Below are 13,416 nucleotides of genomic sequence, written 5' to 3' on the forward strand. Positions count from 1 at the left end.
TTTTTTTATTATTCTTCAAAATTTGACGCAACGAAAATTTTAAAAAAGAAAAAATACGTTTCTTCTTGTCAACAACTACATATACTGTTTTTCATATCCATTTGCTGTTTGCTGTTCACCTATATGTACTGGTGTACTCACTATTGTTCGTGCTTCATTTGTTGCTTCATTTTTTATTTATTTATTTATTTTTTATTAACTAATGTGATACACATTATTGTCATCTGTATAACGCAATTGTGCTTTGTATTTGTGGCGTAGTTATGAATTTCGTAATTGTTTGCTTATGTGCTGTGTATTGTGCGAGCTAGACTGTCGGCCAGACGTGGAATATACGGTTAAGGGTTTTGCAAACCTAGGTACGTGTCCACGTCTGGAAGAAAAGAAAAAAAATATAGATAAATAAATATTCAGTTTTAGAGAATCTCGCTTCAAAAGCTTAAGTATAAACAAAAACACTTGGTTTCGATTAACTTTAAAAACACTGATTCGGTGAAGTAACCGTGACATGCCATCTACGTTCATGACTTGAACTTCGCTCTTGACTTGAACTTGACGGCTGAAAGTGTCACACTAGATAAATTACAATATGTTAACAGCTTTCAAACACTTATTGGTGTCATGCATTTTTAACTAAAGATTATTGAAAATAAAATATAATTCCAAGTAACTTATTTCCCTAAAACATTAAACGTCTTTCATGGTTTCAAGTACTACAGTAATGTCAAATAATGAAACTAGATAAGTGTTTTTCGGGGTGTTCCGAAAAAAACACCATTAAAGAAAAACGAAATGAGACAGTGAAGTACCGACTACTTTGTTCTTTTAAGGTAACGAGAGAATTCACAAGTACCAAACTTCAATATCAGTTACTAAGTTCATAAACAAATGGTGATACAGAGGAGGAAAAACTATAAATCAATATTTTCAAAATAACCATCCATTACATTTACAAAGTGGAGCTGTCTGAGGCTAGAATTAATAGTCGCCGATACAAATATTTCTGTTGGAGAGGTTTGACATGCAGCACAAAGCATTGTTTTATAAGTTTTCCAGTCAGCAGCACCATCTGTTGAAAAAACTTGTAACTAAATTTAAAACTTCTTGAGAATAAAAAAGGGTTTCCTAAACGGAAAATCGAAGATCGCACATTTCTCTCTCCTCCCACTTTTCATTAATTGTTTTTCAAATCGTCAGGCATTCTTGGAACTTCTAGTTCCTGCAAAGTAAGTGAGGGACTTTTATGTAAATATAGAGAGGAGTTAACTATATCACCCGCCAAAATGAAGGAAGCAATTTCCTCTGAACTCTGAAATTTTAATAGAAATTTTTTTAATTTAAAATTTAAGATAGGCTATCTTTCAACGGTTTTTAACCTTTTCCGTTACAAGTGTTTTGGAAAAAGTCAATTTGTAAAAAATAATATGGAAGAAAAATGTGTAAAAATTTTGTGGGTGGAAAAACGGTATAGAATTTTGGTATAGACCTAACATTTAATTTATAATTTTCAAAAACTGTTGGGTGAGATTTTTGAGAAGTGTGAAAGCTTGGAATATATTCAAATGTGGTACAAAGTTGATTCTAATCTTTAGTCTTTTCGTGAGATTCCACAGGTGTACTTTATCAGATATTATTCTTTGAAAGTTTAATGTTCTTTTGACGTATTAAATATGTTTAAAAAAAACTAGAAGTACATTGTACGAAGCAATCTTCCTGGACAAGTCCGAAACCAGCTGGTTGGAACATTTTCTGATTTAAGGTAAGAGATTTTCATTAATTTTTAGATATTTATCACGAAGAAATTTAGATCAAATAATACAAAATAATTCCCAACAAACAGGATCATTTTAATAAAAATAAAAAAATTGATTTCTGTCAGCCATTTTTCACAATGTAACAATTTTAAGCAAATTAAAGCTGTTATCGTTTACCTTCTTGATGAATACCAAAGAAATAATTTATGTCATGGATATTTAAGTTTCCTGGAAAGAAATAAGAAATTTTTAAATAATGACACTGGTCATTTTGATTTTGATGCCAATTAATTATGATGGATGAATATATGATCGTTTTACTTATGACATGCGTAGAAGTGATTTACAAATCAAAAAGTACTTGTTTTGTGATTATTTAAACAACTTTATAAACTATTCTTTTGCTTACAATGAAAATGTGATGACAAATTTTTCCCAAAATAAAATAAATTTTCGAATGTCATTTTCAGGCAGTTTTTAAGTTAAAAGTGAATGGCATTATTTAAAATGGAGACACGCGTAGAAACTATTTAAGCCCTAGAAAAGTTTTATGGTGCAAACTTTTGAGTTTAAGTTTTAACGTGTTGCTTGTGGCGTGACAACTTATGGCATGCCTTTTTCATAAAAAACTTTAATTTTGTCATCCAAATTTATATATTTCAGACAAAATTATAACTTCAAACCCTGCATGTATGCGGTTTCTTTATTGAACGTTACACACAAAAACTACTTACGCCTGAAGACAAAGAAATTCTGGTAAAATTACCGTATTGTACCGGTAAAATTAAAGTACGGTATAGTCCAATAACATTTCTGGTAAAAAATAAACATAATTCTGGTTAATAAAACCAAAATATACGGTATTTAAATCATTCATTTGGTAATTTTCCGTTCATGTGGTGATGGTTCACAAGAAATTCGGGTTTTCGAAATTATAGCTCTTATTACCACACATTTAGTGAAAAATACAAAACTGAAAAGTAAATTTAACCGAATCAATGGTTTTTATGTCATGCTCTAAGATATTATGATAAAATTACGAAATTTCTCTACATTTACCGAATTTCGTCACATATTACAAAATTATGCTGAATATTAGTTTTACCAAATTTATTATCAAAGCGCTTCGGCAAGAATTATCAAGCTTTTTAGTGTTTCCCCAGCGCCACAAACACGGTAAATGTAACCATATTCTGGTAGTTTTGACCATACTTTTTTTTCTCAGTACGTCTAGGTTTCGCCATGTATATTCGTGAAATTAATTTTTGAGGTCATCATTGTATAGTTTTAAGTTTATTGTATAGTTATCACTGTAATTAAATTTTGACTCTCCTTTGTCACAAAAGAAAAAATAAATAAATGAAAAATCGAAATTTTACCTCAATTTTGGGAAACAGTTACCATTCGAACGCACAGTTAATTCAGCAGCCAATATTCATATCCTGTAGATGGCTTGCTGTGTAATTTTGTTTTTAAATACTAGCAGCTGTTCCACTTGCTCCGTCCATACACCAAACCCTATGGTGACCTCTTATTTATCTTTGTTTTCCCCCCATAAAAGTCAAATTTTTCGAGAAAAAAAAATTCATTTTGTTTATAAAATATATAATTATTATAATTTTCTGTAAGGACATTTCGTTGATGAATTATTTATTTAATCGCAACGAAATAAATAATTCATTGGATTGAAATAATTAACAACTGTATTTAAAAAAAAATATTTAAATTAAGGAATATAGAATGATTTATAGAATGATTCTTTAGATTTCGTGCAGCAAAACAAAATGTCACAATTAAATAAATTAAAATTTCAAAAAAAAAAATTTGTGCTAAGTCTATAAGCAGACATGATTCCTTCAGCATGTCAAATTTTAACTCTGTCGTTGTATTTTTGCAGTCTGTAACGCGGCCTTCGTGCTGTTTTAACCAGTTAATCATTCTCGAACTAATTATCGAATGCTAATTTTTTTTTTGTTCCAAAATATTACCTCCATATTTTTCTACGTACTGTCGCAATTTTAAGCTCGCCAGCTTTAGTTTTTGTGCAGCAAAACAAAATGCAATGTTAAGTTGCAGTGTCTATTGCATCTTTGCAGTTTTATTCACTTTTAACGAATGAAAATTAGACATTTAATTGCCATGCTTAAAAAAAAAGAAAACTACAAATTGAATGCTAAATGCATGGCTAAATTTTAAAGAAAGAGACACGTATTTACGACCTAAAAATATTTTTTCCGTTATTCAAATTTGAATGGCATTAGTTAACTATTAGCAAACCCAAAAGTATAGGTTTTGCTGTGCTAATGTTTAGAAAAAAGCAAATCTCAAAAATAAAGAAAAAATTGCTTTGATATCATGACGAATAAAATTTTTGCTTTATCCAAAACTTATGAATTTTTTCATAGCTCATACTTTATTAAAATCGCAGTTAAGCATAAATTTTGTTGAAATTTGTTTGATTTATTGAATTTTTAAACATAAAAACATCAGCAATTTTTTTTACTTAAAAAATACTAAGTTTGGTGGTATAAATAGTTGTCTTTCTAAAAATTTTGCTTCTACTAAAAGCAGTTAATAGTTGATTAAATACTGGAGTATTCATCAAGTTTTTGTTACTCATATAATACACCAGCACTCAGCAGCATCATTGCTGTTAAAGACAGTATCCATTGAGTTAACACAGTTATGAGTCTTAATTTCGAAAATTGAAATACTTTCTAGTGTATTCTTCAAGATTTTAACACTTATATAATACACCAGCAATCAGCGCATTGTTAAAGACAGTATCCATTGAGTTAACACGGTTATGAGTCCTAATTTCTCTAAATTGTATTACTCATTTGTAAATGATAAACAACTTAACAGCGAAATATAATTAGTTTGATTATTATAGTTATAGAAATCGTGAAGAGGAGGCAATGGTAGAAAAAACAGCCAGAATTTTACTTTGTGTTGCGTTTGCACTGACTTGGTCTTACACCATCTGCAAAACATGGCAGGGACCAACTGTAGAGAGACCGCTTCGAGTTGGAGCTTTCAACATTCAAAATCTTGGTAATAGCAAGATGTCTAACAAAACTGTTATGGACATTGTTAATAAGGTAATAAGAGATCCCGAATTTTTTAAAATTTATTTTATGCGAAACAATAAAGTATCCACTGTCAGCATTTCTTCTGCTATTCTGCGATTTAATTCAAAACAAAGCATGATAAATATCTTCTTAAAGAAATTACAAAAATTATGGTGCTAATATTTTTTTTAAATTTTCAATTTATTTACTAGTTTTACGGAAAACGTTTTCGCATTAATGTGGGAGTGAATTTATGAAAAAAAGCAATTGTTACACTTGTGCTTAAATAAATGGTTATTTCCTACTGATTAATTATAAAAATACGAAGATAGAAATATATATGTTTATATTATTTCTGCAACTACCCATTAAAAATACTGCACCAGGAAATCAGAAGGTCTTTTTGGTACCACAAATATACCTGATATCTTACTGGTAGTACCTGGTATGACCAGTAGTTTACGACCACACCTTTTTGTAGCAATTTTAATGGATGCCAACTTATGTGGTTACCTTGCAAAGAAAAAGGCAATAGAAATCTACAAAGATTTAGTTAAATATTACTTAATCAGGTATTGCCCAATATTATGATTATAGGACAGCAGGTTGACCGCAGTCTGTAAACATTTAAAATATGGTCACAAATGTTTTATAAGGTATTGTAAATTGTATTGATTTTTATATCACGACAATAGGGTACTTTCAACTCAAGAAGGTGAACAGTGATACATAGACATGTGACCTAAAACCTCATCATCAGCTGATCATTTGTAAGCAAAATAGCCTGCTAAAGTCGAACTAAGCTTCTCCACTTAAGTTAGAATGTTAATGTGAAGTTAATTAAATGCAACATCGTATCGCACATTGAATTTGTAAAAATACAATTCTTTCTCATGTACATCTTTTGCTTAACTTAGATTTATCATTTATGCACTTTATTGTAATTATAATATTTTCTTGCTCACCTGGCAACTTCGATGTATAATTAGTTTGTTTATGACCTACATGGCTTCGTGCCTATGTTAAGTAAGAAGTTTATATATAGGGAAAGAATTGAAATATTTCGCAAAGACTCTTTGTGAAAGAATGTAGAATATATTACTTAAGGGAATTGATATTTTGTGGGCTTGGCTTACTCAAAATAGAATGGAAAGAATAGTTACTAACTTAAACAAATGCCACCATTTCAACAACCAATCAGGATCGAGATACCCACTCTACGTCCCTTGCAGACATCCCATTTTAGGAATTGGTGAGTTGTAACATTGATATTTAACTTGCAAATATTTTTGGTTGATAGTAGTTAGTTGGAACGTTGAAAATTTAGTATATTTCGGCGGTTTGACTGATTTACCGAATCTTTGGATCTTTTATTTTTAAGTCATAAATTAGTTGAAATAAACTGGAAGGCATTGTTTTCAATGTATTTTTTCCCGTTGAACTGAATAAGACCAATCCAGAGGTGATTGAAGAAATAGTTTAGAAGTTATAAGGGTTTTCGTTCAAAAAATACAAATTCATACATATGTACCTATTTACCCAACAACAAACAAGTCGTGTATTTCCTATTCTTGGCCCTAGATGGTGACACTTGAAAACAAGAAAAATCACCCTTGCCTAATGACGGACGACAACAACAACATGTATTTCCTATGTATTTTTTACGTCGATGGAACGAAAAGTTCAAAAGTTGCAAGCGTTTTTGTCTAAATAAGTACTTATTTTGATATAACTCAATAAACTTTTTATTTTGCTATCTAAGAATATATACAATAAACTTTTTATTTTGCTATCTAGATATCTGAACATAGGAGGTATATTTTATTATCAAATGTTTTGTACAGAATTGAATGAGATAAAATTCTAATTAACAGGATAAATAGTTGTGAAATTATAATGGTTTTCTTCATAAGAAGTGCAATTCAAAAATAGCACTTTCCATACACTAAAAGAGAAAAAGAAAAAAAAATCAACTTTTGTATTATTACCTTTTTTAATTCCTGCTTGGTCTCATTCAATAAAACGTAAGGGAACTCATAAGAAACAATATCTTACTTGTCTGTTCAACAATATAAAATGCATAAACAAAAAAAGTACAAAAATGTACTTTTATATATAAAACGCATATAACTTTTAAACCATGAGTCCGATCATCTCGAAATTAGTCTCATTCGATTCTGCAAAAAAATTACATCAGAAAATATTTGTTACACATTCAGATAGTTCTTATAGCAATGCAAAGTATATACATGAAGTGCGTGCTTTGTTTTTTACATAAAAATTCTTAGGGCGTTTGAAATAATTTTTGTAACTGTCTTCAGATTAAAACAATACACGAGTAACAATGTATCATTTGTTTACGTCATTAGAGATATTTTTGATAACGCATCGCTGTATACATTAAAATTTATATTTATCTGTTATAGAGAACAGTGCACGTGTTGGCGAAACATCAGTAAAGTGGTCGCCAATACCCATACTTGGTCCCCATTACCGATAAGTACCAAAATAATAATAATAATAATAATTTTAAAGAAATATTTTTAAAAAAATAGGTGTTACTAAGATATGATCTGGTGCTGGTTCAGGAGATTGTCACTTTAGATGAGACGATGATGGAAGATGTTTTAAAAAACCTAAACAAGTGAGCCTCCACTACAATTTGAGTAATCAAAACAGTTGTGCTTTCTATTTGTTAAATAATTTCGTTTTGATATTTTTCAGATTGAATAAAGTGAAGGGTTCTAAATACGTAATGACGATAAGCGAAAGACTTGGTAGAGGAAATGCAAAAGAGCAATATGCTTATATCTATAGGTAATTATTTTTTTTTTACAAAACTTCAGGAATTCGTATGCGGAATTGAAGAATGGTCCACCAATTGGCGTGCTACTATATAGGCAGAAAACAATAATATCTTTTTAATCAAAAACTCAAAGAGAAGAGCGAAGTTCACGAAAAACATTATCATCTTTAGCACCAAGTGGTAGAAGCTATCAATTCATCTATATTTATTTAATTTAATTGATTGTTAAACCAAAACTACCACCATGATTAACATTCCAAACTATTCATATTTAAAGCGAAAACATTCTTTGGATTCACTTTCAAAAGTAAATTGAAAGATATAAACTAGAAAAAGTTGCCAACATTAGTTTGTTTTAATGCATTTTTACTATTTATCGGTTGCCAATTTTTGCATTTTTACTCCAGAGATACCAACTGCTGCGGATTTGACAAACTATTTAAAAAAAAACGATAAAGAATTACAAATGAGAACTTGCTGATTTTCGGTTACGTTTGCCAACTTTGTAAAAGGCTCAACACGGCTTAATCATAAACAAGTGGAGTATCACAAAAGCTTTCGAATTATTTCAAAGTAGTCTTGAGTAAAAACCCTATAAATCAAACTTACTAAACCAAGAATCTTACATTGAAAACATATCATTCGAAAGTATTTATCCGCTGTCCGGAGCAAATTAGCATCTCCGTTAGTGAGCCGTGGCATTCTTGAATACATCATCATCATCATCATAAAAATTTATATGGATGCCTGAGGCCGTTTACGGCTCTTTTCCCACCCACGTTGAAGTCTTAACTTTAAGGTGGTTCTTTCTGGTAACTGGAATCCAAATTGGAGAGGGGAAAAAATTAAATATTTTGTATTCTAGATAAAGATGCGTCGATACAAAAAAAAAGCTGCCATTGGTCTGAGGTTTGTGTCTTTTGCCAAGTTTTCAATTGTTAAAATTTCCTTAAATCTTGTAGTCACAATTTATGGCTTTTTTTAAAAAAATATGCAACTTTTAGCTTTGCAATATGATGTTCTAAATAATATCAAAGTTGAGACCGTGATGTATGTTCTTATTTCGGCTAAACCATCTTGCTTGTGTCATTTTTCGCAGTATTTTAATCTGGCATCTTTTGAGTTGACACCAGGCTGGAGAAGCGTAAGTTAAGATGGGACGGATCATTGAGATATAGAGTAAGCTTTTAAATCTGAGTTTTATTTTTACATTTTGAGGAAGAATTTGTAATTTATAGCAATCTGCTTGGGCTTTGTTCACCATTGATTTTTGAACTTGAATTTGCTGTTTATGACTAAACCAAGATATTTTACACTTATGACAATGGAGATAGTTTCTCTAAAAAGAACGACTTGGTTTTTTGGGCATCCTTGAATACCTAGTGCAAGTAGTACGATTTAGCTGGGCACCTGGGCCGCTAAGCGTCCCCTATCCCATTCATCATGAATTTGGGTTCCGTTTGTATTGAGTCTTTGTGGTTAGCAGGAAGTGAGGTTGCTTTATATTCACTTCAAGCACTTTGCTTGAGCATCCTTGAATACGGATAAAAACTACTTTATTATGAAGTAAATTTTACGTTATAAAATGGCAGTTGAACTTATCCGTTTATTAATATTTTACTGTTCAGCTTCCTCCTAGGGTTCTTAAATTTTTTATTACATTGACTTTTTTAAGTCCTAAGACAGACCTGTCCATCAAACACGCTATTTTAAGGACTAGAAGGTCACTTCTAAACCTAGTTCAAGAAATATGTATGAAATATTTGAATTTGCCCCTTTTCACCTGCCACACACAAACGCTCTTCATTTTTACAAAACTGTGCCTTGTCTCCATATAGGCTTTTTGCCATTTTCCGAATAATCATAGACAGCGCTGGCTTTCGATGAGCTAAACTCTATCTAACAGTCACGAGGAACAGTTACAAACTCACAGCAGTTATAAAAAGAGCATAATTATTCGCAAAAAGCATCATTTCTTATCACGGCGGAGTTTTCGAAAATCAGCATTTTAAGTGTGTCATTTTTTTCATAACCATTGAACGCGTATTTATAATACGTTTAGTAACTTTGTTTGTTTATTTATTTTTGATCATTATTATAGTTTTTTCCCATTTGTTTATTTGTTTTTCTTTTTTAGAAATGATAAATTCAAACTGCTAGGGGCACATTCTTATCCAGATAGGGAAGATGATTTTATGAGGCCGCCATACATTGCTCATTTTTCAACACCCACCCTAAGTAAGGTGCCAACACCACCGATAATTTTTGCGTTTTTCATGGAAGCTTAAATAGAAGTTTTTAAAATTCATTTACCACTACATTTAAATATTTCAACCCTAATTTTAAAACCTCTGATAACCATGCGAGTGTCTGTAAGATTTTAAAGATTTTGCTTAAGTTTTGAGATTTCTTGTTTATTTTTACAATCACAATGAAAAATTTTGCTCAAAAAGTTGGCAATTTCGTGCCAATTTTTTTTTCTTTCGGCTCTTAAAGCCGCATGTATCAGGCGTAAATCTGTAAACTTATTCCTGGTCAACGTGTAATTATAGAAAGAAATAAATGATTTCAAAAATATTAAATAGATTTGCAGAATATTTAAATAAAAAGACTGTTCCCATCGAATTATATAATTGCCAACTTTTACGTGTTTTGCGTACTCTTATTTTTAAAGTGGTAGTTAAATCAACATACTTTCAATTTTTTTCCTCGCATTTATGAATATAATTTAAAATGATTTGACCACCACTAAATCTAAATAAGTTAAACATATTTAGAAATATTTAAAGTTGTACGCTTAAGCTTTCACAAGTTGCGAGATATATTATCGCGTAGCTGCCAACTTGTACGGCAGTTGAAAAAAAGATTTCACAGTGGTAGCAACATTATAGCAAGTTGAAGTATTTAATTCAAAGTTTCTTAAAAAATTTCAAACGGTTCTTTTATAAAAGAAAGTGGTAGGGTACTTAACCTTTAACTCAGTGGAAATGTTTGAACTTAAAGAAATACAGCATAGGAGTATTTAGTGATATATCGAGTAACTTAATCATTCTATAAATGATTTTCGGGGATTTAGTTAGTTGGTTGATTAAGTTAGTTAGACTAAAGATGTTAACTGCATTGTTTGGTTTGCAGTTTAGACGATCAGTAATAGATTGTTACCTATATTATTTTTTAATAAAAGTTGTGTAAACTAAATACATTATTGATCAGATTTTAGCTTGTTATAAATTACTTTATAACTTATTTTATTTTTATAAAATAAAACGTATGTTATTAGCATTAAAACTACATTTTATACAAATCATTATGAAAAAAACTAATACAAAATAAAATTTATTTCCAAGAAATTCTGATTATTGTTTAATTAGATACTTCATACGAACTTTAAAAATTTCTTTGACGTTTTTATATCTTCTCAGGACACATATCTTCTATGATTGCTATCGGAATTCACACTCAACCCAAAAATGCCGCCAATGAAACAAGTTCGCTCGCACAAGTCTACGACTATGCTGCAAAAAAATTTAAAGAAAAGGTAAAAAATTCATATCATTCTTTTAAAATAATTTATAGTTTAAAAATTTTTACAAAGATAACTGCATTGATGTCTAAGTTATTTATGAAATTTTTATGTAAGACTTTGTTGTTGCTGTTGTAGTTCATTTACGTCGCACTAGAGCTGCACAATGGGCTATCCTGAGGATGATCCGAAGACATGCCATCACAATTTTGATCCTCTGTAGAGGGGATTGTACACCCGCTTCGGTAGCCCGACGACCTGCACGCGAAGTCGAGCACTTTACGGTAGAACAGTTTAACGAGGACCCATACCGCACACCCTCGGTCCCTATGCAGACTAGTAAGACTTTGTTAAAGTTGTATTTAGTCCATGGATGTTGTACTGACAGATTGAATATTTTATGGAAACTTCAAAATTATATCTAATTGGGTACTTGCAATTCGAGAAGAAGACGATCACTGATACACAGACACGTGACCTATGACCTCAGCGACAACTGATCGTTTATAAACAGGATGGGGCGTTAAAGTTGAACTAAGTCTCATCACATAAGTTAGAATGCTGATTAACGTGAAGTTAAATAAATATTACGCCGCATCGCGCATAGAATTTGTCAAAGTATAATTATTTCACTTCTACGTCTTTTACTTAACTTAGATTATTTATTTATTTATTTTATTGTAACCATGTTATATTTTCGTTTCGCGAATCTGGCAATTTCGATGTATAATTAGTTTGTTTATGTTCAACATTGCTTCTTGCTTGTCTTTGTGTTAAGTAAGAAATATGTGGTTAAAGAATTGAAATCTTTGAGATAGAAATTAGAATGTGTCACTGAAGAGAATTGATACTTAACAAGCTTAGCTTACTTGAAATAGACTGAAAGAACAGTTGATAACGTAAATAAATGCCAAGCTTCAGCAACCAATCAGGATCAAGATACCAATACTATGTCACTTACAGGTATCCTATTTCGAGAACAAATAAATTCTTATTTTTAATTTCTGACAGTCTGGTTTTTATTTTTATTTTTACGAGTCAAAGGTTGGTTTTGATTAGTGAATCACAAATTTAAAATTATCACGATTTTTCGAATCGTTATTCTCCGATGGTAAAAACACCAAACTTTAGGTAAATTATGCAAAATTGTGTGTGTGAAAAATAAATACATAAAACTAACTCAAAACGGAGGCAAATATTACAAAAACAAAAATAAATAATAGTGTTATGAGTTACTAAATTGTAAGTCCTAGTTTCGTGTTTTGTAATTTGAGGGTAATACCTACAATTTTGTCTGTAAGGTATCTTCGTATCTTATTTTTCGAAAGTCAAAATTCTTTTGGTATGCAAATTTTAACCCATTATGGTCGTATGAAAGACATTCTATGATGATTTTTATGAAAGAACACATATTATTTGATTTTTTTACTGGATTTATTCGTTTTGGTTATAGCTTCTTTAACATATTTGTTGCCAGCAAAAACTAGAGCAAACCTAAGTACGAAAAACCTTATTCAAATTTCCTTTTATAATTCTCGCAAAATTCAACATTTTTTGTCAGACTTATTCACATATTTCAGGATAATTCTCTGATAAAATCTAAAGTTGTAACAAAAAAATATTCCATAATTTGTCGAGTTCTGAGAAGATTTAATACTAATTACATGTGCTGATAAATTAAAATTTAAGCTTACATATATATGGAAAATTAATCTCTCTAAGAGCTATAGTGCTAGATATAACCTATAGTGCTACCTCTCCTGAGGGGGAGGGCTGTCGCGACGACGAGTTAACCCGGTATACCCACATTTGGGGGGTCGGGGTTGAAATACTAACTTAAATAACCTATAGTGCTAGAAATAGGATACTTGCAAGTGACGTAGTGTGGGTATCTCGATCCTCATTGGTCGTTGAAACGTGGCATTTGCGTAAGTTTGAAACTATTCCTTCCGTTCTATTTCAAGTAAGCTGAGTCAGTCAAGCATTAATTCTCTTAAGTGACACATTCTATATTCTTTCACACATATTTCAGTTTCTTCTTCCGTGTCCAATTCTTTCTTATTTCAGTTCTTTTCAGTTCTTTCTTCTTATTTTTTCAGTTCTTTCTTCTATATATTTCTTCTTTGTCAGCGCAACAGCCGCTTGCAAGCCTTGGCTGCCTCAACAGCTCCTCCTATCCAATTTATAATCTTTTATATATTTCTTACTTAAGACTATATATATATATACATATATAGTCTTATACCTTACCATATATATATA

The 13,416-nt window shown here is 30.7% G+C and overlaps 1 protein-coding gene across 2 annotated transcripts in view; it reads left to right on the forward strand.

The window, feature by feature from the left end:
- The first annotated feature begins 1,591 nt into the window (after nucleotides 1–1,591).
- LOC107442232 (deoxyribonuclease-1) overlaps nucleotides 1,592–13,416 on the forward strand; it is a 19,611-nt gene continuing 7,786 nt past the window's right edge. Inside the window, exons 1-6 of one of the 2 annotated variants that reach the window (XM_043055929.2) lie at nucleotides 1,592–1,759; nucleotides 4,648–4,855; nucleotides 7,381–7,469; nucleotides 7,550–7,642; nucleotides 9,769–9,869; nucleotides 11,054–11,169. In XM_043055929.2, coding sequence (XP_042911863.1) covers nucleotides 4,673–4,855; nucleotides 7,381–7,469; nucleotides 7,550–7,642; nucleotides 9,769–9,869; nucleotides 11,054–11,169 — 582 coding nt within the window. In that variant the 5' untranslated portion in view covers nucleotides 1,592–1,759; nucleotides 4,648–4,672. Of the gene's footprint in view, nucleotides 1,760–4,643; nucleotides 4,856–7,380; nucleotides 7,470–7,549; nucleotides 7,643–9,768; nucleotides 9,870–11,053; nucleotides 11,170–13,416 lie in introns of those variants that run through there. The other variant, XM_071177073.1, reaches the window with a different exon arrangement.

This window comes from Parasteatoda tepidariorum, chromosome 2, assembly GCF_043381705.1.
Source record: "Parasteatoda tepidariorum isolate YZ-2023 chromosome 2, CAS_Ptep_4.0, whole genome shotgun sequence".
NCBI classification, from domain to species: Eukaryota; Metazoa; Arthropoda; class Arachnida; order Araneae; family Theridiidae; genus Parasteatoda; species Parasteatoda tepidariorum.